This window comes from Hemiscyllium ocellatum, unplaced genomic scaffold (assembly GCF_020745735.1).
Source record: "Hemiscyllium ocellatum isolate sHemOce1 unplaced genomic scaffold, sHemOce1.pat.X.cur. scaffold_924_pat_ctg1, whole genome shotgun sequence".
NCBI lineage: Eukaryota > Metazoa > Chordata > Chondrichthyes > Orectolobiformes > Hemiscylliidae > Hemiscyllium > Hemiscyllium ocellatum.
Genome location: NW_026869311.1, coordinates 119,836 through 142,583, shown reverse-complemented (window position 1 = coordinate 142,583; position 22,748 = coordinate 119,836). Strand labels below are relative to the sequence as shown.

Sequence of the window (22,748 nt, the reverse complement as noted above, 5' to 3'; positions counted from 1 at the left end):
AATGGTAATCCCAGGATATAGATAGTGGGGGATTGAGTCATGGTAATGTTATTGAATGTCATGGGGTAATGGTTAGATTCTCCTTTGGTGGAGGTGGCCGTTGCCTGGTACTTGTATGGCTCAAATATAAATTGTCAATTGTCAGCCTGAACCTGGATATTGTCCAATCCTTACCATATATGGACATGGACCACTTCACTTAATGAGAAATTACAAGCTACTATGTAAATGCAGTTGAGAAATAAAACCAGAACATGCTGGAGAGTCTACGTGGGTCTGGCCGAATCTGTGGGAGGAAGCATAGAGTTAATGTTGAGTCCAATGACTGAGTCAAAATGTGACTCAAATTATTAACTCTGTTTCTCTCTCCAAAGAGGCTGGCAGCTCTGCTGAGATTCTTCAGCAATTTCTGCTGTGGTTCCAGATTTCCATTTTCTGCAGGATTTTGCTTTTTGTTTTATCGAAGTGGTTGAAGTCCAAGGTGTGGTGGAGATGTGTTCCCTTTGATTAACCTCAGTGTGAGATAGGCCTGACAGAGTGGCTTTGATTCACATCTGGAGCCACCAATAACATCTCACTGAGAAGCCTCTTGTGAAAGATGCCTGTGGGCACAGTTGATGTGTCTGACCAGAAACTGTATTCATGTATTTACAGACATTCTGGTTAAAAAGGATCCAAAACATATTGGTATCCAACGGTCACAAAAGACATTATCCAAATGGATGGATATCACATGGTCATTCAATGATCACCAGAGACTTTGAAAAATGCCTTTGGGTACTGGCTCTGGGGTAACTATTGACTGATCCTTTATCTAAGATTACATTGAATTTAGTATCCCTAATTTATTCGGAAGTAGGGATGGGGATAGATTCAAAACAAAATCAAGGTGGTGAAAAACAAACTCCTACAGATGATTTTCTTCAAATTGACAGAGATGAAATAGGACTATAAATATCTTTGTGAGTTTAATCTTGCGACATTAATATCGCGTTTCATTGCCGTTCCCATGAAAGTCCTAACATACTATTCTATGGGATGTGGGTAATGGCTAGGCCAGCATGTACCCCATCCCCGGAACCAATCATATTGCTGTAGGTGAGTCTGGCGTCCCGTGTAGGCCAGCTCAGGTAAGGACAGCAGATTTCTTTCCCTGAAGAGCACTTGTGTACCAGGTCGGGATTCTCCCGGACAATGGACAACAGCTTCATGGTCACAGAATGTGGTGCTGGAAAAGAACAGCAGGTCAGGCAGCATCCGAGGAGCAGGGGAATTGATGTTTGGGGTATGAGCCCTCCATCAGGATGAAAGGCTGATACCCAAAATGTCGACTCGAGGGCCGCTGGGCCTATACTGCGCTGTAACATTCTCCTGCTCCTTGAATGCTGCCTGACCTGCTGTGCTTTTCCACCACCACACGTTTTGACTCTGATCCCCAGCATCTGCATTCCTCACTTTCTCCTAATAGCTTCATGGTCTTCTTTGACTGGATTCCAGATTTTTATTGAATACAAATTCCACCAGCTGCAATGGCGGGATTTGAACACGCCCCTACCCCAGTCTCGTGCTGATGGCAGTAGGTCATCACCTTCACTGCCTTAGACTACAGCTAACTGCCATCAGCATCTCCATCCACGTGTACAGGACGGTGAAAGAAATGGAGATAAGTGGAAGGTACATCTGGCGGTGAAGTACTGCAAAGCACCTAAATACAACGGTAACATCATGGGAAACCCCTTACTATTGGTTTGCGAACTGACTGAAGAGAAAAATATTTGGATGTGGAGGAGGGTGAAGGTGAAGCATTTACTTCAGTCCACGTTGAATTCACAATGCCCTATCTAAATTAGTTAATGGGGCACAGTTCCACAGACTCCACTCCTGCCAATACCTCCTGGTTGATGTTGAGGAGTACCTGTCTAGGTTAGAGAGGCTTAGAAAAAGGAGTTTATTTCAAATAGTGAACATTATGGCTGTGTTCAGCATTATCCAAGCAGCCACTCTTGCAGGTTCTCACTGTGTAGGGTTAAACTTCCCCAGTGAGTCTAATGCAGTAATTGGATTGGAGAGGGGGCCTAGGGCCATCACATGTTAAGATTACTGTGACATTTCACAGATTCACCAACTTTTCAGACTACCGAAACCTGGAAAGCTCTAGAGTAGACAAAATTTCAAACTTGTGGATTAGACTGTAATATTGACAGGACAGTACCCTCACCCCATCAAGCACAGCTTACTGAGCTCTGAAGACAAGCCTCCAAACTTTGCTTTTAAAAAAAAACCAGCAAATTTGATACAGTTGTGATTTCAGAGAGAACTGACTGTGAAACTTGCTCTAATTTAGGATGCAGGGAGTGGGGAAGTTGGTTGTGGATTTGTAAAACCAAAACAGCTGAGGTTTTAGTCTAACTGGTGATGGTCAGATAGTGTTAGCAAAGTTATTAACAGCAGCACTGGTCCTTGTACTTGTCTCCAAGGAAGAGGTTTGTAAAACTCCTCTTGCAGATCAGAACCTGGTAGTGCCCATCTCCCACTGTAGCAGATAAAACATTTCCTCCATAAACTCAGCTCTGTACTTGGTCTTATACCCACCCCACATATTTGGGGTCAGATGAAGTAATTTGGACTGGATTTAATTACTGATCTGGATCAAGAGATCCTCTGATAGCAAGTCCAAGCACAGACCTATATACACAGTTAGACCTAGTCAGCAAAAACCAATCCAACAATGAGCAGTTTTTTTTTTAAAAACAGTCAGTACATTCCATCATCAATCCCAGGACAGTGAGCTACTTCTACATCTTCAGATTCAATAGATCTCATTCATAAAAATGAAACAACAAAGTCTTGCTCCCTGCAGTCAGTTCAGTCACTCTTCCCCCAGGGTGAGCCTGTCAAACAGGTACTCTCCCAGGCCATTCTCAGGGGCTCCCAGTCTCTTCAGGTTGGTGATGTGATCTCCCAGCTTCTTGATCATCTTCACTTGCTCATCCAAGTAGTGCCTCTCCAGGAAGTCACACAGCTGGAAAGCAAGGAGAGAAGCCGATTAATGTCAAAATCAACTTGACTTTTCTCCAAGACTGGTATTCCCCTCAGTATGGAGAGTGGACAGTTAAGTGATGTGACAGATTGCTGAAGAGCCTTTAGAAAGTGCTCAGATCTGGGCTACACTAGAAGCATGGTCCACTCCCATACTGCACTCCCCACCATTTACATAGAAATCAGAGGCTAAAGGACCAAGTGTCTTATCCATTTAAAGACAGAGCCCAGATGTAAACACATCAGGAACTCACATGAGGGTCAGTGTGGCCAGAGGAGAGTTTGTGCAGATCCAGCAGACTCTGGTTCACATCCTTCTCCATCTGCAGAGCCCTCTGCATTGCCTCCAGACCATTGCCCCACTCATCCTGCTCTGGCTTCTGGAGGGCAGGAAAGGCAAAGTGGTCACTTTCTTTCAACTGGAGTCCAATTCAGCAAAAGGTGGTCACAAGAAAGAAGAGGGTGTAACAAGGCACAAATAAACCAATTGTGTTAAGCCACCTCAAATCCAGATTAAGTGAAGTTATTTCTAACCGAGTAGAATAGAAACTAAATTAATCCAACCTTGACATCCTGCAGGAGGACTTCGCATTCCAGAATAAACGTGGAGGCCATCGGTTTCTCAGCGTGTTCCTGTTCCTCATGGGACTGCTCCTTGAAGAACTCAGCAAAGTGACACAGGGCAACATCATCCCGGTCAAAGTAAGAGAACTGGAGGGGGAAAGAGTCAAATAAGCCAACTCACATCTGAAACAGAATTGCATATTATGATTTTAAAAGTTAAAAGCCAAGCTTAAGATTGTTGTTATTTAAAATTTGATGGGAACTGACTCCAAGAGAACAGGCATTAAGGAGACAGTTTAATGTCAGAAACTGACCACTGTTTCTCTGTTGTGGAAATTGTTCCTGACTATACATTCTAGTACCCAAGAAAAATTACATGAGACCCACATTGCTATCTTCAGCTCAAGACAACAAACATTAGTGAGGACTCATACAACATTGCACCAGCTATGGTCACCTAATCATAACCACTGCTTCAAGTTACTGGCCAGTTAACCTGATTGTGTTGTTGGTTAGTTACATAGGAAGTAGCTGAGCTAGTCCAGCATTAAACCCCCACAGAAGACAGCTACTACAAGGAGCAGGCATTGCTCAATGTTAACTTCAACAAGAAATCCTTCACCACTCAATGGTTTCCCTCCCAGGAATAGAGTATGGCATAAAGCAATTTCATTAAACTGGAGAAACTCCAACTTCTTCAAACAGAGACCAGGAGAACCAGCCTCACCATGGAGAGGTAAACATAGGAGGAATAGAGCTCCAGGTTGATCTGCTTGTTAACAGCATCCTCACAGTCCTTGTGGTAGTTCTGACACACTTGGGTGGCCATCTTCACTATTCCCACTCACTATCACAGTGAACTCTAGAACTAAGCCTCTCACCCACAAACCATTCTATTTATTCTCCTTGGACATCCTGCACCCAACAGGGAGTGGCAGCACCAATGATTGATGATCCCTAATAACCCATCAGGAATCACCATGCAATATAAGCATCAATGAACAAAGGAAGAGGGGTTTGGCAAGGGGCCATAACCCAGAGCCAGAGATTTGGGAAATCAATCTTGCGATCATTGCTTATAGATGAATAGATCCTGAACAAACTCCAAACTTTGTTTGTCAATGGATGGATAAGAATGAATTTGAACAATCTGACCTAAACTGGTTCTTCTGCTTTAATGGGACAGTTTGAGGTTTCACACAATGACATCAGGTTCTGTTACAAATGGGTTCAGTTCTGAAAGTGATGAGATGTGCTCCCTTGGATTAAATTTAGTTTTAGGTGCACCAGACAGTGACTGATTCACATCTGGAACTGTTGGTTATGTGACAGGCTGGTGCCTCTGGGCAGAGATACCACCAACAGACACAGACACAATCAATGCTCATGCACAGAAAATGTATCTGGGTGTTGACACCTGTTCTGGTCAAAAAGGATTTGAGGTGCAATGAATATTCAGTGGGGGCTTTGTCCAACTGATAGACATCACGTGGCCACTCAATGGACACCCAGGTAGCCGCTGGAGACTGGTGATAGGCTGCCTTCAAGTACAGCAGGTAAGAGGCAAATCAGACGGACTGGTGGCAAGTATTTCAAAGGGAATGGAGTATAAAATGAGGAGCATCTTGCTATAACTGCACAAGGCTCTCGTCAGACCACAGGAGAAAGTGAGGACTGCAGATGCTGGAGATCAGAGGAGAGAGTGTGGTGCTAGAAAAACAGCAGGCCAGGCAGCATCTGAGGAGCAGGTGAATAGATGTTTTGGGCAAAATCCCAAAAGGCTGAAGGGCTTGACGAAGCCAGATTGAAGGGCTTATGCTGGAAACATCGATTTTCCTGCTCCTCAGATGCTGCCTGACCTGCTGTGCTTTTCCAGCACCACACTTGACATGTGCCAAACCACAGTTGGAGTACTGGGAACAGTTTTGACCCCTGATCTATAAAAGGGTTGGAGGCAGTCCAGAGAAGGTTCACTGGGCTGATCCTATGGAAGGACTCGCTCATGAAGAGCAGTTGAGTGGGTCAGAATAATGAGAAAAGACATTACCTGTAACATGTTTCTTCATGAGGTTGACAGGATAGATGCAGAGACGGTGGTTCCACTTGAGAGAGAGTGTCCAGCACCAGAGTGTCTCACCTCAGAGACAGACATCACCTGTTGAAGACAGATAAGGAGAAATTTCTCCCAATCCCTTCTGGATTGGTGGAATTCTCTTGCAGGGGGCTGTTAAGGATGGGTTGAGATAGGTTTAAGTTTGTAATGATCAAAGTTTACAGAGACAACCAAGGATGGAGATGAGGATCATCTTATTTAAAGTATATTTTCAATCATAGAAATAAATCTGTCATTTGTCATGTCATTCATAGACATATACATTGTAATGTTAAGACATTACAAAGAACAGATTTAAATCAAATTTACACAGTTTTCCTTTTTACAGTTCCCTTTATGAACCATCCAGTCTTATTGATTTGATGTGGCTTCAGCAGAACCCACCTAGTGAATGGGTGCCCTGTTATATGATAGCAAAGGAACCTTCTTTAACCCCCAGTATATGGGGTTACCATTGTCCATTTGACTGTCCTGTCTCTGGGGTAGCTGTCTGCATCCCCATGGTGAGCACAAACTGCTGGACCTGCGTTGGGCCGAGGTAGCTATCCAGCTCCTCACTGGGGTCATTTACCCCACTGGTGTCAGAGCCAAGGCAAGGGTCCGCACCGTCCAGTTCTGCATCTGACAATGGGACTGTCAGAGGATCACAGCTTTCAGTTCCCTGTAGTTGTGGGGCAGTGGGTACCCCCTGGTTCTCACTGGGTGGAGGGTAGACTTCAGGGGGTCTGTTGTTTCCTGGTTCAGAGGAAATGCCCTCCTCTATCTACAGCACTCTGGGATGACCTTCTTTGCGCCAGTCTTCCCCATCCGATGCGCTGGCTGTCTCCCTCATGCAGCTGTCTTTTCCCCCTTTGCTGGGAGGCTTTGGGGCCTGGCAGGATTTTCTCTCCCTGTTTTTAAAACAGGGATCCACTCCTCTGCCTTCTCTATTACCTCCTCCTCCATTGCTTCCATCTGCCCAGCTAGAGCTAGGATCAGCTGCTGTCTCCTGCCTCCTCCACTCCAGCCTGTTCTTTCTGGGTGCCACCAGACTCCATTTCCCTGCTGTCTGGGTGGACCTTGCTGGTCTTTGGTCCATGGCTCACATTGCCACCTCCAGCCATCTGTGCTAGAGTGGGTCCCCCATCTTGGGCAGGTCTTGTACATGTGGCCCACCTCTCCACACAGGTTGCAGCTCTTTGCTTCCTGACAGTCCTTAGTCAGGTGACCCTCCTGTTTGCAACTCCTGCAGATGGTCACCTTGCAATCTGCCACCACGCATCCTGCTTTCCTGCAGGTTCAGCACACTTTCAGCTGCCCTGCATTTTCAGGTAGGTAGCCTCTGCTCCCTCCAATTGCGAAGCTAGAGGGTGGGTGGAGAATGTTCCCATCGTCAACCCTCAGAGTTACCCTGACCTGCCGCTTACTGGTCCAGATCCCAAAGGGGTCGATCACATTGGTGGCTTTTCCTTCAACTTGGACATACCTTCCCAGGAAGGTCAGGACATCAGCCGCTGGAACATAGGGGTTGTACATATGGATTGTAACAACCCGACTCCTGTGCAGGAAGCACACACAGTGGGATTGCCAACAAGATGGAGAATAGCGGCTCCCCTTCCTTCTCCTTGAAGACCTTCAGGAGCTGCTCGCACTGCTTCACACTTCTGAAAGGCACATCAAAGTAAGCATGCCCCAAGGGAATCCTGCAGGCAGTACACATCCGCTGCAGTAAACCCACAGCATCCCAACAGCACTTTAGATGCTATCGACCGGTGTATGACCCTCTACCTTCTTCACAGTCACCCTGACTGTTTCGAACCCCCTGTCCAGGGCTGCGGGCAGCTGTTGAGGCCATAAATCTTGAGGTTGGCTGGTACCTGAATTGGCATTAGGCCAAAGCCAGCATGAAGATTCACCAAGAGCAGGTCAGCACAACCAAACAATCCTCCAACATCCAATCATGATCCAGCAATGATCTCCACTAGCTCTGATGACTCAACTCAACACCTGTCCTGATAAGATCAAGTGCCTGCAGGCAGTACACATCCACTGCAGTGAACCCACAACATCCTAACAGCACTTTCTTGTACACATCCACTGCTTCAAACCCACAGCACTCCAGCAAAGTCTTCTTCACAAACACCATCCGATCAACACCTCCACCTTCTTCAGTCACCCTGACTGTTGCAAATGACCTGGCCAGGGCTGCAAGCAGCTGCTGAGGCCGTAGCTGAGATTGGCTGGTACCTGAATTGGCATTAGGCCAAAGCCAGCATAAAGATCCACCAAGAGCAGGTCAGCACAACCAAATGATCCTCCAATGTCCAATCACAATCCAGCAATAGTCTCCAGCAGCTCTGACAACTCACAACATGATCCCCATGGTTTCTCTCCCACCAGCACAATCCAGTATCAAACCTGCAGCTCTCAAGCAGAATCCCTTCCTCTGGTCCTCAGGAACTACACATATTCTGAGCCAAACACCAAACAGGGTGAAAAATAGGAGGAATCAAGCTCCAGGTTGATCTGCTTGTTAACAGCATCCTCACAGTCCTTGTGATAGTTCTGACACACTTAGGAGGTCACCATTACTACTCCTACTCACTATCACCTAGATAACTAAACCACTCCCCACAAGCTCTTGTATTTTTCCTCCTGGGACACCCTGCACTCAACTAGGGACAGGCAGTACCAAGGATGAGTGACAATCTCCAATGTCCAATCAGATTCATTCTTGAATCCAGACACCAATGAACAAAGGAGAAGAGGTGGGAAGGGCTGACAGCCATAGCCAATCAGCTGAATCAACCCATCACTGTGGTTTAATTGCTTGGATTAGTAATGCAGCAGCTTGGACAAAGGACTGCTGAGATGAGTTCAAAACCCACCAAGGCCGCTGAGAAATACAAACTTGAGAAAGGAATCAGCAATATCTTTTTTTAACCTATCAGTGTAATTTCAGACTTTGAGCTGCCCTCTGACATGGTCTTCGAGGAGAAAGTGTGGACTGCAGATGCTGGAGATCAGAGCTGAAAATGTGTTGCTGGAAAAGCGCAGCAGGTCAGGCAGCATCCAAAGAGCAGGAGAATCAACGTTTCGGGCATGAGCCCTTCTTCAGGAAGGGCTGCACTTTTCCAGCAACACATTTTCAGCTCTGACATGGTCTGACAAGGTATGCAGCTCAATCAAGCTGCTGTGTGAAACTTAAACAGGAACAAAACCAGACAAACTACCCAGCATCAAACTGGGCATCGAAGCAGGCATTAAAATGGCACAGCCAGTCCAGCCGCGTTCTCTTCATTAATGTTTGGCGAGTTGTACCAAATTTGGGAGAGTTGTCCCACAGACTGGATAAGAAATGGCCTGAAATCGTCATTCTCATGTCTTTCAGTCAATTTCCTTGACTCTTCCATCACCCTCTCAGTGGTTCGCACTGCTGCCTCACACTGCCAGGGATCTGGGTTTGATTCCACCCTCGAGTGATTCTCTGTGTGGAGTTTACATATTCTCCTTGTGTCTGCTTGGGTTTCCTCCCACAGTCCAAGGATATGCAGGTTAGGCTAATTGACCATGGGAAATTGTCCCATAGAGTCCAGGGATGTGTAGGCTAGGTGGATTGGCCATGGGAAATGCAGTGTCACAGGGATAGGATAGGGAGGTGGGTCTGGGTGGGATTTTCCTTGGGGGTCAGTGAGGAATAAATGGCTTGCTTTCACACTGTAGGGATTCTATGATTCTACCTCTAGCCCTGGCTATGTCCTGTCCAGTGACCAGACTTACCAGAAGGGGCAACACAATGACACAGAGTCAGAACCGAGTGACCCTGAGAGTCCTCAGTGCAGTCCAATGTCATTGGATCAAACTTGGGCAAGGATATCTCCTGTTGACTACCACCTATAGCTGATGAGTCCACCAGGTTGAACATCACTTAGAAGAAAAACTGGGGGTAGGAAAGGAACAGAATGCACTCTTGGTGGAGAACCTCAATATCTATCATTGAGTATTTCCATAGCACAAGCGTTTCATGTGCCAGATTGGGTCACAGTAGATGGCGCAGGAATCAACACAAGAGAAAAACCTTATCATTACCAAGCTACCTGACAGAAATCCAGATCCTCATGACACAGTTGGTCAGAGTGACCACTGCACTTCATCTTGTGGTATGGTATTTACATTATGCTGAAATCTAGCAGCTCAAAACTTAGGCAGCACTAAGGTTTGCCATCCCCCAATGTGAATATTCACTCCTTTGGTTACACATTAGCGGCAGAGGATACCATTCTCCAAGATGCACTGCAGCAACTCATCAAGGCTCTATTGACAGCACCTTCCAGATCCACAACCTCAACATCATTGAAGGGCGGGGTACACTTTGATCCACCACCATTGACAAGTTCCTTTCCAAGTCACTTACTTGCCCGACTTAGAATGGTATCACCATTTTAACATTGTCACCAGGTCAAAATCCTGTAACCCCTTCCCCAACAGCATTGTGGCTGTACCACAGGGGCTACAGTGGTTCAAGGAGACAGATCACCACCAACGTTTCAAGGGCAACTTCAGATGGCCTAGCCAGACACACTCCCATCCCGCCAATTTGAACATTAGAATGTAAGAACTGGGAGCAGGAGTAGGCCTTTCAGCTTCTCGAGCTAAACATCACCTGGTGCCAATCTCCTCTTTTTATCCCCACACCGCTGCACATTAATTTCAAACAAATAATTGCCCAAAAGCCTCCTTGTTATAGACTGGCTCTGGCCCAGTGACATTACCACTACGTCACCCCTCCCCATGTTCAAGCTGCAATCAGATTTCTTTTGGTGAACCACTAAGTGCCTATTTTTTAGTGGGTGGTGAGCAATAGAAACATGACACACTAATAATTAAACCAGCATTAAAGAGCTATCAAAGGATGATTTCCCTCCCTCTTGCCAGCCTGCAGTCCAGTCTGTGCTGTGCACATTAATCACAGGAATCCCAAGTGTTCAATGTATTGTATGGCCCATGATCAGGGACACTTCAGCACAGCCAAAGCTGCAGAATGGAACTTAGGCAGCTGGGCTAACCGGTCCCCACAATTCTGCTGTGCCTGGGTCAGGAGATGGCCAAGACTAGAAGCTGAACTATGGGAAAGTCCTGTAGATTTTCCATGTATCAAATGACCAAGACCAGTGTGGGACTGTAGTGAAATATCCCTTTGGGTTCATCCAATCAACTAATAAGATGACAATATGAGGACATTTTATAAATTCCTGCTTTGGAAATAGAAGCAGTCTGACTCAAGGTTGGGTTACAGACAGATTCTAACCTCACACCTTTAATGCATTGTTTGAGCTGTGATGTCACTTTTTTAAATACTGATAAAAGTTGTCTAAGTTGTCTCAGGACTGTGACTTGAAATAAATTCTGGGATTTACATATTAATTAATTTGAAACCTGCATCCCTATTCGAAGTGATTAATGACTTAATAGCAACCTAGGCTTGTTCAATACACAGCATCAGTTGTATGACTGTGTCCTATGATCCTGCCCCACTCGGTACCTGATGAAGGAGCGATGTTCCAAAAGCTTATATTTCCAAATAAACCTGTTGGACTATAACCTGGTGATGTGTGATTTTTAAGGATGAGGATAAATTGCCATTATAACAAAAAGGGTACTTTCCCTGTAAAGTCAGGAACATAATATTGATGCAAGACATTCCAAATCCCAGATACAGTATATACAGGCCACAGTTGGTGATAGGTTTATTGGTGAATGCAGCTTCTATCCAGGACTATCCAAGCAACTGCAAAGTTTCGGAAGAGAAGCAGGCAGTCAGAATAATCATCCAATCAGAATCCATCACCAAAAAATGTTTTCTGGTCCAAGATGTCCATTGCATCTTGTGATTGGTGCCTTTTGATGAGTATGGAGCTCTGATTGGTTACTGGGAGTGGTCAATGACCAGCTGAAATGGCAATCTTGCTATAAAAGGCGGGGCTAGTGACTTTGACCCAAGTGTATGAGTTAGGAGTTAGAAAGCTGTGTTCTAGTAGAAATGGCTTCCCAAGTGTGTCAGAACTATCACAAGGACTGTGAGGATGCTATTAACAAGCAGATCAGCCTGGAGCTCTATTCCTCCTATGTTTACCTCTCCATGGTGAGTGTGGTGTTCCTGTGAATGTCCTGAAAATGTTGGGGGTTTCCTTACTCCAATTAAATAGTTTTAAGTTAATCTCAAAGCCCAACAGCAAGATTTCAAACTAAGTCTGTCTGTGTTCTCTTAATGAAGCACATTCCTCTATTACTAATGAAGAGGAAATTATAGGCTGCTCTTAACCTAAGTGCCCTAGTAATGAAAGGATTAATACAGTATCCTTCATCCAGAAGGAAGTTATTCATGTATCATGCCTGTTTGCTTTTTATTCTTTAGATAGTGCCTTTTTGGCTAAGCAAGCACTTATTGCCCACCCCTGTTGCTTAGAGTAATTGAGCTAACCATGTTGTAGTTGGTTTGGAGTCACATGCAGGAAAGACTAGATGAAAGTTTCCTTCCCTGCAGGACATTAGTTTTCCTGCCCACTGTCAATTTGGTAAACTAATGTTTCATTGTTAGACTTTTGTTTCCAAATTTGAATTGTATTTCTCCATCTGCCATGGCAGGATTTGAACTGGGTCCCTAGGACACTGCCTGGGTTGCTTGATTAACAGTCCAGTAATCACACCATTCAGCCATTGCCACTCCTAGTATTAAGTAACAATGCCCTGCTTTTACATACCCCCCCCCCCCCCACCACTTTTATCTGTAACATCAAACCCCTCCATGCTGCCTGCACAATCTATAGGCAGTGCCTTTCATCCTCCAACTAACTCAAAAGGGTTTCTTTTCTACTCACCCCTGCTTTATCATGAGTTGATGAACATTACAATGCTGAGTGGACAGAATCTACACCCACTTTTAAGGGTGGTACAGTGGCTAGCACCGCTGCCTCAATGCCAGGGACCTGGGTTCAATTCCCACCTCAGGCAACTCTGTATGGAGTTTGCACAGTCTCCCTATGTCTGCATGGGCTTCCTCTGGGTGCTCTGGTTTCCTCCCACTGTCCAAAGATGTGCAGGTTAGGTGAATTGGCCATGCTAAGTTGCCCGTAGTATTAGGTGAAGGGGTAAATGTAGGGGAATGGGTCTGGGTGGGTCCCTCTTTGGAGGGTTGGTGTGGACTTGTCGGGCTGATGGGCCTATTTCCACACTAAGTAATCTAATCACTCCTGAAAAACACTGACTACTTGGCCATCTGCAATTTTAATCTGTATGTGTAATTGCAACCTTTGATCATTGACAGTCCTTGTGAACTTCATTGGAAGTGAACACCCTTGAAAAGCTAAGAGCTAGGTGGGTGTGCAAAATCAATGCATGCTAGTCATAATACTGAGACTGAAATTCCTACTTTAAACTAGTGGGATCTATTTGGACAGCTCTAGAATCTTAAAATTTTATTGCATTCTTAAACTTAGGTGCAATTGAGTTCTATTTCTCTCTTCTCCCCCAGTTCTCTTACTTTGACCGGGATGATGTTGCCCTGCATCACTTTGCTGAGTTCTTCAAGGAGCAGTCCCATGAGGAACAGGAACACGCTGAGAAACTGATGGAATTCCAGAATAAACGTGGAGGCAGGGTCCTCCTGCAGGATATCAAGGTTGGGTTCGATGGAATGAGTAGTTTGGTTTGTGGGTTAAGTCTCCTCTAAGCACTTATTTAATGAGTTACCTGTATGTACTCAGTTGCTGATGTCACTAACTGGGTTAAAATTGAAAGGTGCTTCTCCCTGTGGGAGGGGACCAAATTGATTGCTTTTCTAAAACTTCCCCTCAGACTGAGTTGAGGAAGTCATGAGGGTCAAATCCTGGGACAGTCCTCCCACCTGATCTTAATATTCCATTTCTTTTGAACAATAGCAAAGAACCACTTTGGTGTTCTACAATTGAATTAAGCTCCATTTGATGTTTCTGCCATAGACTACAGCCAGGTCAATGGGCTGGCTGGCCTGGTGTAACTTCTAAAATCTGATTCCTGGTCATGATTTGGAGATACTGGGTGTACAAAGTTTAAAAATCTCTCAACACCAGGTTATAGTCCAACCAATTTAATTGGAAGCACACTTGCTTTTGGAGTGATGCTCCTTCATCAGGTGATAGTGCTCAATCCTAACATAGAATTTACAGTGTGATGTAACTGAAATTATAACCTTGAAAAATTGCCTGTTAAACTTGTTAGTTTCACTACTATCATGTGTAAACCATAATACCTTTAAGTTTCATTCTCAGGTTAGCTGTTAACAATGGTGATAGCTCTTTCAATATGTTGAAGGTGTTAGTTCCCTGTGTTCTGTCTAGGCCATGTTTAGATTAGATTCTAATCTAAAGTGAGATAACAAAGTTTTACATAAATTTATGCAGTTTTGAGCTCAGTTCTACATAAATGCATGCAGTTTTTGAGCAAAGTACAATTTAACCCTGCAAGTACAAATTCACTCCCACAATGTCTGTGGGGACTGTCTATGTACCATTGCACAAAACACAATCTCAGATATTCCTACATGCTCTCTCTCAGGCACTCCTACACACATACACACCCTTACACACTCCCACATGCACCCTCTCATCGACTTAAGACACTCTGCACTCACCACACACTTTCTCTCTCTCACTCAACCCCCAACCCAGACTGATAGACACACAACGATCCACGTGCACACACTTATATTTTGTGGGGCAAATTTGTACTTGCAGGGTTACATTGTACTTTGCTCAAAAACTGCATGCATTCATGTAGAACTGAGCTCAAAACTGCATAAATTTATGTAAAACTTATCTCTTTCTAGATTAGAATCTATCTGAACATGGGGGCTAACACCTTCAACATATTGTCTAGCTATCACCATTAACAGCTGACCCAAGAATGCAATTTTTTAAAGTTGTGATTTACGCAAGTGAAACTCGCTCATCTAACAGATGAAAGGCCTAACAGCAATCAAGTTCTCAATATAATTTCAGTTACATCTGTTTTTGCTATAAATTGTTAGGATCGAATCCTCCATTATCACCTGATGGAGGGTTGCTCTGAAAGCTAGTGCTTCCAATTAAACCTGTTGGACTATAAACTTGTGTTGTGATTTTTTTTAACCATGATTCCTGGTGACATGGCTTTGTCTTGTGCCCCTGTTTCTCCATGTTTGTTCAATCCATTTGAAGCATCTGCCTCTTCTCTCCCTCCAGAAGCCAGAGCAGGATGAGTGGGGCAATGGTCTGGAGGCAATGCAGAGAGCTCTGCAGATGGAGAAGGATGTGAACCAGAGTCTGCTGGATCTGCACAAACTCTCCTCTGGCCACACGGACCCTCATGTGAGTTAGCAATGTTTTAATGAGCTTGTAAGTAAATTTTCTGGTACACAACACTTCACAATCTGAGATCCTTTTTTTTGAGCATGGAATTCCCCAACGCACCAATCCCCTGAAGGGATGGGAGGGAACAGTTGTCCTGATCCTTAATTCTAAGATCCTGCTGTACAGGATGTTTTCAATATCTGTTAGTCTCTTGACTAAAGGTAGTCTTTGCCTGTCAATGCCATTAGTGTTTAAACTCCAGTCAACTCTTGCCATTTTAAAAATTGTTTTGGACACTTCTATTTTTTTTTAAAATAGATAAAACACAAATGGGAACTCAGGCCTGGCAGCATCTGAAGAGAAAGCAGTGTTAATGTATTGGGTTCCAGTGAATGTTCTGATTTTTTTTGCTGCTTTTTAAGCATCTGAAGTTCTTTCAGCTTGTCAGTTTGGATAATACATGGATTTTAGTATTGTCCTGATTGCTCAGCAGTCTGTCCTTGATAGAGACATACAAGATCATCAGGATTAGATGGGGTAGATAGTGAAATATTTTTCCTAGGATGATGCCAGCTTGTACAAGGGGCATAACTACAAATTGAGGGGTGACAAATTTAAGACCACATCAGAGGCAAGTTCTTTAGGCAGACAGTGGTAAGGATGTAGAATGTCCTACCTGCTAAGGTAGTCAACTCTGCCACATCAGGGAGATTTAAACAATCCTTAGATAAGCACATGGATGACTTTGGGATAGTGTAGGGGGATGAGGTGAGTAGTTCACAGGTTGGCAAAACATCAAGGGCCAAAGGGCCTGTTCTGCACTGTATTGTTTCTCTTTCTACTCTAAGAAGGTGCTGAAAGTCAAAGTAAATTTTGAAGTTAAACACTAAAAGCTGCCTGAATTGATGGGGTTGAGCTCCCATTGAACTAGGTTTTAGTTTGGTTTTTCAGTACCAGTTACTGCTAGGGCCTCTAAGCTGGATGTGGAAGTTGTTTTTATTATATAGCTAATCTGGGCTGCTTTCTGCTGCTAGAGTTGAGAATTTTACTGAATTTCTTTGTCAAGGGTGTTATGGGCTGCGACTATTTAGTAACTAAATCTAGCTTCCAAGAGTTAGAAACTAACTACTTTCACACTGTATTTTAACTATCCAGTCTCTTGCTTCTAGACTGGTATTTGACCAATTGAATTACATCTAGAACAACACCTCACATTGCCTTTAAAATGAGTTAGGATCTCAGCTGCCTCCTTGACGAGGTGAGGGTTTGGCCTGGTTAGAACTTCTTCTTTTTTTTGCCTTCCAGCTGTGTGACTTCCTGGAGAGGCACTACTTGGATGAGCAAGTGAAGATGATCAAGAAGCTGGGAGATCACATCACCAACCTGAAGAGACTGGGAGCCCCTGAGAATGGCCTGGGAGAGTACCTGTTTGACAGGCTCACCCTGGGGGAAGAGTGACTGAACTGACTGCAGGGAGTGAGCTTAATGTTTTTCTAGATGTTTAAAACATGCTGAGATGTAGAGCTGGGAGACCTGGGATTCAAGTGTTCTGATCACTAACTCAATAAAACTTTCAAAGACTGGATTTTGTTTTCAATAGCTGCTAATTCTCTTTCAACACCAAAGTGAAGATATTCACTTTAAGTGAACACATCAAGATATGGTTATGACATAACAAAGTCCTAGTTTGCTTAATTGCATTGCAGAAGGTTACTTAATCCAATTGCAATTCACCAACTTGAATTTGTGTAGTGCCTTTCTCCTAGAGGGCATGGGACAGATTCCAGTCTTAGATGGTAGTGGGTTTAGGAAACACTAGCTGCTTGAAAACAAGCTGCTGAAATTCTCCTCAGTCAATGAGAAACTGACCTAGTGAAGCCAGGAGTGTTAGCATTCTCACGAAAGAATAGTGCTAGAGTGAAATACCCTTGCAGTACAAACAGATGCAGCTCTAAAAGCTGGGCTAATAGCATCTGGCTGATTTTTCTCTAATGTTTCAGGTTATGACCCTTCATAGAATGGTGGATCCCTCTGATTATAATATTCATGAAATCCTGTGCAGAGTAGTTTATAGAATCACCTGGGGCTTGGAGTTCTTTACATGTAGGCCCATGCAGTCATTTGAGCCTAGTCTACCACTTCAAGCTGATCTATGGCCTAGCTCCATATGTCTTCCACATTTTTCTTTTAACAAGTCCAAAATTAACAAAACAATTTCTTAGTGGAAAAGTTTACAAAATCTCCAGCTTGACTTGCTGCAGAAGTGTTTCCTAACCACTCTACTGAACAGTGGTACTAATTCTCAGACAATAGCACTCGTTCTAGAATCAACAACCCAGGGATTACAAATTGAAATAATTTGTTTTGTCTTTCCTGTGATCTGACTTCAGATTACCACCTATCCCATGTAAATACTTGGGGAAAACAAGGAGGGATTGTATAATCTCCCTTCCATAAATCAACACCTGACATTCCAGTGCCATTCTTGTAAGCCTACACTCTCTTCCAATGTCAATCTATTCAAGTTATGATACCCAGATCTGTTCACTGCTCCAAGGGGGGTGGAGGGTATAATCAGGGTTTTGTATAACAACCTTTTAGCAAGAAGATTTGAGGCCAGTGTTCTATTAAGCTTCCTTGACTGGCACATTTTATTCTTGAAAGAGCCAAGTGGAAATCTGTGTTGAAAATTGATTGTAAAGTTGTTTCTTTAAAACTCCTAATTAAATCTCAAGCAGTAGCTTTGAAGGGGAGTTAAAAGCTATCAAACTCAAGTTAACTCACTTTACAGTCGTTCTCTCCATTAACAAAACCCCAACATAACAAACTGTAATGTTTACATGGAGTGTCATCACACATTAATTTGTCCTCCACTCTACCGGATCACCATTTTCCTTCATGCTGTCAATGTTTTCATCTTTTTTACAACTGGAACTATCCAATGTTTAACCATTCACTTCAGGAACTTGCTTAAGAAATGCTGTGAAGGCCAAGGAGATTAGTATTAATTTTGCATCTTACAAGGAGGTTACTATCAAAATCCTCCAACACAAAATGGCAATTCTTATCACTGTCCCTAAAGGTAAATACTGAATTCTGAGTTCTTGTAGATAAGACCAATCATTTTCCCCCCAGTCACAGTAAATTCAGGTCTCAATCAACATTTCTCTTGGAAACTGAGTGATTACGTGATGCCTATCAGTTTGCATATGATCCTTTGTGACCACAAAGAAGCTTTTGTAGGACAGTGGTAATGTTCTGACATTAGAGATAGGAGGCACCGGCTCAAGGCTCATCTGCTCCAGAGGTATACAATAAAATCTCTGAACAGATCAATTAGAAAATATTCCTCAGCCACATTGAATGTCAATGGAAAAGGACTCATCGAACAAACAATACAGACGGGCAGGAAAAGACCAGCTGCTCCATTGAGCCTGTCCCTAACCCCACTGCAGCCAATGTGGAATGAGTCTGTGGGTGACACTGGCTACAGTCACATTCATTCCCTCTCAGTCTCACATTTCCATTTCTCTATCCAATACCTGATTTGCAAATTCAACTTGAATTCAAGATAGCTTCATTACTTTGAGTATTGTGTCAGCTTCTCAACTCCTCACAAGTAACAAACATGACCAGGTTATGAAAAGCTGCCCCAGCAAAAGTAATATGTTTTCATTAAATTGAAAGTTGTAGTTCCAGGGTATTAAACATTGAGATCTTTGCAGATTATGAAAACTTCAATGATATCATCAGATCTAATTTCCCAAATTTCTCTGCAGTCCAAATCTGTGATTGGATCTGGGTTTCAGCCCCAACCACACAATCCCCTCTCCTTTGTTCATTGGTGCATGGATTGATAAGCAATTCCTAGTGATGATCCCTGATAGCCAATCAATGTTGATGATACATCTCTCTGGTAGAGTGCAAGATGTCCCAGGAGGATAAATACAAGATTTTGTGGGAGAGAGGCTCAGTTCTAGAGTTGTTTAGGTGATAGTGTGCAGAAGTAGTGAAGATGGCCTCCCAAGTGTGTCAGAACTACCACAAGGACTGTGAGGCTGCTGTTAACAAGCAGATCAACCTGGAGCTCTATTCCTCCTATGTTTACCTCTCCATGGTGAGGCTTGGCTACTGATAGAATAAAGTCAGCCTTAAATTCAATTGAGTAGTTAGAACACCTCTCAATATGAGTCGGCTCATTAAATGCATTTCAATAGCTTTCCCTAAATGTGGTATGGTGAATATTTTAAAAATAAGTTTATTGTTACTTGAAAATAGCTGCCCCCTTTCCTGACCAGTTCAAATCTAAAAATAATACTCCTCTTATGGAGCTTTCTAATTAAGGCAAATGTGATGTTGTAAATAGTCATGAGTATTGTTAATACTTAGCTCTATCCAATCAAATCCTTTGGATTGGAAAATCAAATATCTTTCAATTGAATATAACTTATATGACATGCTGCTAGACATACTAATTTTTAATATTGGTTTCTAGTATCCCTAGTTCTTAATTTAACTGGGTGACTTGTTAAACTCTAGCAGCTAGTGGAAAACCTTTCACTGTCTTAATCTTTAAACATAATTGTTACCCTGAAGTTCTACCAATAATCCTGATTTTTGTTTTCAAATGTTGTGGCTTTTTTTCTCCTTGTGCTTTCAATGGATCAGCATTTTGCGCAGGCTTGGGAAAAGAATGGATCATGGAAATTTGTCTATTCTGACTCTCTCCTTGTCTATTCTCTGACTTGCAGTCCTCTTACTTTGACCGGGATGATGTTGCCCTGCGTCACTTTGCTGAGTTCTTCAAGGAGCAGTCCCATGAGGAACGGGAACATGCTGAGAAACTGATGGAATTCCAGAATAAACGTGGAGGTAGAGTCCTCCTGCAGGATGTCAAGGTTGGATTTAATTTTACTTCTAACTAGCATCAATTAGACTTGTGGCACTAAATGTTTGAAACAAATGATTGTAACTATGTTGTAACTATTATGACATGCTAATTCATTGAAGCATCTGTTTTTCCCCCCCTTCAGAAGCCAGAGCAGGATGAGTGGGGCAATGGTCTGGAGGCAATGCAGAGAGCTCTGCAGATGGAGAAGGATGTGAACCAGAGTCTGCTGGATCTGCACAAACTCTCCTCTGATCACACGGACCCTCATGTGAGTTCCTTCTGCTATGATTGTTGACTTGTGTTTTTTGTTTCTTTGCAGTTGTAAAAGATCTCTGGTAGAGTCTGCATAGATCCCCTCCCTAACTCCTGATATGGTTGGCTCTGTCAGAATCTGTTGCATTGGCCTATGACCAATGTGGACAAATGTGGTGTTTTTTGTCATGCTCTGAAGCATTGACAAAAGAGCATTTGTTCCTTACAGGTCATGCTGGTGCCTTTTCTAATGTTAACTAGCCATTCAAAACTAAAGCAAAACCTTCAGAATTGGTCTTTCAGACCCCTTTTCAAAAACAGTTGGAAGTTGCATGTGCAGTCCAATCAAATTGCAAGATTTCTAATTTCAACTCACTTAAATTATTCTAAACTTCCTGACCTTGTTCAATTGAACACTTTTTGGGCAGGTGCTATTCCATTGCTTAGCAGTGACTTGCTGTGTCACTGGGCAAATTGCAAGACCCCACCCCCACCCCCAGTAGTGGCATTGAATATAAATGCTGTCTTTGGATACTGTGAATAAGTCATGTAATTCTTGAACCCTACTGCTAACTGATATTTCAGGGTTATGTTAGGGCACTGACCTCTTAGTTCTGTGGCATCACTTGATTATGTACCAAAGAATGGGATTCTTACTGTTAAGGAAACTTCTTTGCTTTTTTTTTCCCCCAGCTGTGTGACTTCCTGGAGAGGCACTACTTGGATGAGCAAGTGAAGATGATCAAGAAGCTGGGAGATCACATCACCAACCTGAAGAGACTGGGAGCCCCTGAGAATGGCCTGGGAGAGTACCTGTTTGACAGGCTCACCCTGGGGGAGAGTGACTGAACTGTTTAGTACTTAGCTTGTGTAGTTGAAATTGTCCTGTAATGACAGATTTGGCTTGATGTTAATGACAGCTCAACATTAAATAAACTGCTCAATAGACAAGATGGTGTTAAATGGGTGCCTGTTCTTAAACACAAGACAAGTAAGTACACTGGGCTACTTCAGTTTTATCATGAGTTTGCTGCAAAAATTTTAAAAATACTCAACTCTCTCTTTGGCATTTTTCTATGTTGCAATCATAGAATGTTATGTCACCCATGTAAACTGTTCAGTGCATTTTTTTTTCTTTGGACTAAAATTTCCACCTGAATGGTGAGCAGCCAGATCACTCCCTGCCCCAACCCCCAAAAATCTCCACAATCACCTGATGGAGTAGCACTCAGAAAGCTAGTGCTTTCAAATCAACCTGTTGAGCTGTTAACTAGTGTTGGCTTTTTTAAAAAAAAAATCCCAAAAAACATTTGGGCTAATGCTGACTGGATTGGATCTGAGATCAAAACCTGGACTGTTGCCCTTGATCCTGAATATTTTTCTTGCATCAATATCAATTCCCCAGATATTCATGGTTAAGAATTGCAGAAGGAACAGTGCCTTGAATCTTTCAGCATCTCCTGCCCACAGAGACAATAATTGTATCTCTTTTGGGTGCGACATCTAAAATTGAACATGGAATTAGGAGTGGAATGCCTTGAGACAGGTCATTAATCCAAATATCCTACTGCTCTCTGGGCAAGTGAAATACTGGAAATCTGATCTTGATGCAAATGAAATGCAACAGGTTTGTAGCACCTTGGGGGAGCAGCTCTGAAGAGCTGCAGCATCTTGGACAGAATGTAGGCTAACTTTTTTCCCCACAGATACTTCTAGACCCAATAAATTCTCCTCAATTATTTACTTTTTTCTTATATTCTTCCCCACCCCCCAAACTGAGGAAAGTAGTGAAGAGCCACAGTTTCCAGATCATGTACTTATTAGCTGTTGTAATGATTAGTGATCGGGATAGCTCCCAAATTGTCAGTCTTTTGGTTTAAGCACTTGATCAGGTTTACATGAATTATTGGTGTATTCACACATGATTAACCGTGATGTGCCTCCACCCAAGGGGCCATGCTGTCAAAGGTTCTAAAAGTTGAAACTTTCAGTTACAAACAACAAAGTAAACCATTAGGTATTTACTGATCAAGCAAAAGCCATGTGCTTTATTGTTGGAAGAAAGAAAAGCAGCATTCCAGCTTGAATATCATGGGAGAAAGTTTCCACAAGACTAAGTATTTCAAATGTTACGTTTACATCAAACTGCACTAATAGCAGTATCTTGATTTTTACCAAAACCTTTTGAGTAGGGATTGCTTTTCCCCCAACACAGCCTAACAGGCTATAAGTAGCATTTTAAAGTGATAGCATCAAAAACGTTATCCTAATCTACTTAGTGTGAGTTGGAGGTCACAGACATCCTTTCTGAATTTCCATATTCTAAATAAAATGGAGCTCCACCTTTTAGAGCTGGCTGTCATACAGCCAGATCACCAAGCAGTGAAAATTAAGACCACTGGGGACAAGGGGTTGCACAGATTCAACATCTGAATATTCTTTAGAAGATTAATGTGATCCTACTAAACTGTGGGACATGCAGAAAAAAAACTCAATGGAGAAGTAAACTTTAAAATTCACAATCTGGATATTTTAACAGGCCACT

The 22,748-nt window shown here is 43.1% G+C and overlaps 3 protein-coding genes across 3 annotated transcripts; 2 read left to right on the top strand and 1 right to left on the bottom strand.

The window, feature by feature from the left end:
• Positions 1 to 2,869: 2,869 nt before the first annotated feature.
• LOC132814797 (ferritin, higher subunit-like) lies at positions 2,870 to 4,432 on the bottom strand. Its single transcript, XM_060823584.1, has 4 exons — positions 4,331 to 4,432; positions 3,604 to 3,750; positions 3,294 to 3,458; positions 2,870 to 3,022 (listed from the first exon to the last, which is right to left on the bottom strand). Exons 1-4 carry the CDS (start codon positions 4,430 to 4,432, stop codon positions 2,870 to 2,872), a joined length of 567 nt encoding a protein of 188 aa, XP_060679567.1.
• A 7,303-nt stretch (positions 4,433 to 11,735) lies between these two features.
• On the top strand, positions 11,736 to 16,518 carry LOC132814802 (ferritin, heavy subunit-like). Its single transcript, XM_060823590.1, has 4 exons — positions 11,736 to 11,837; positions 13,227 to 13,373; positions 14,953 to 15,078; positions 16,366 to 16,518. The coding sequence occupies exons 1-4, from the start codon at positions 11,736 to 11,738 to the stop codon at positions 16,516 to 16,518; spliced, it is 528 nt and encodes a 175-aa protein (XP_060679573.1).
• Positions 16,519 to 19,075: 2,557 nt separating this feature from the next.
• Positions 19,076 to 21,052, top strand: LOC132814796 (ferritin heavy chain A-like). The gene is made up of 4 exons (XM_060823583.1): positions 19,076 to 19,177; positions 19,812 to 19,958; positions 20,094 to 20,219; positions 20,897 to 21,052. The coding sequence occupies exons 1-4, from the start codon at positions 19,076 to 19,078 to the stop codon at positions 21,050 to 21,052; spliced, it is 531 nt and encodes a 176-aa protein (XP_060679566.1).
• The last annotated feature ends 1,696 nt before the right edge of the window (positions 21,053 to 22,748 follow it).

Excerpts from the sequence above, each read along its gene's own strand:
- LOC132814802 (XM_060823590.1), top strand. The coding sequence starts at position 11,736 with ATGGCTTCCCAAGTGTGTCAGAACTATCACAAGGACTGTGAGGATGCT. Across the intron at positions 11,838-13,226 it reads CCTATGTTTACCTCTCCATG|TTCTCTTACTTTGACCGGGA; the intron begins GTGAGTGTGGTG and ends CTTCTCCCCCAG. Across the intron at positions 13,374-14,952 it reads TCCTCCTGCAGGATATCAAG|AAGCCAGAGCAGGATGAGTG; the intron begins GTTGGGTTCGAT and ends CTCTCCCTCCAG.
- LOC132814797 (XM_060823584.1), bottom strand. The coding sequence starts at position 4,432 with ATGGCCACCCAAGTGTGTCAGAACTACCACAAGGACTGTGAGGATGCT. Across the intron at positions 3,751-4,330 it reads CCTATGTTTACCTCTCCATG|TTCTCTTACTTTGACCGGGA; the intron begins GTGAGGCTGGTT and ends TTCCCCCTCCAG. Across the intron at positions 3,459-3,603 it reads TCCTCCTGCAGGATGTCAAG|TTGAAAGAAAGTGACCACTT; the intron begins GTTGGATTAATT and ends ATTGGACTCCAG.
- LOC132814796 (XM_060823583.1), top strand. The coding sequence starts at position 19,076 with ATGGCCTCCCAAGTGTGTCAGAACTACCACAAGGACTGTGAGGCTGCT. Across the intron at positions 19,178-19,811 it reads CCTATGTTTACCTCTCCATG|TCCTCTTACTTTGACCGGGA; the intron begins GTGAGGCTTGGC and ends TCTGACTTGCAG. Across the intron at positions 20,220-20,896 it reads CTGATCACACGGACCCTCAT|CTGTGTGACTTCCTGGAGAG; the intron begins GTGAGTTCCTTC and ends TTTTTCCCCCAG.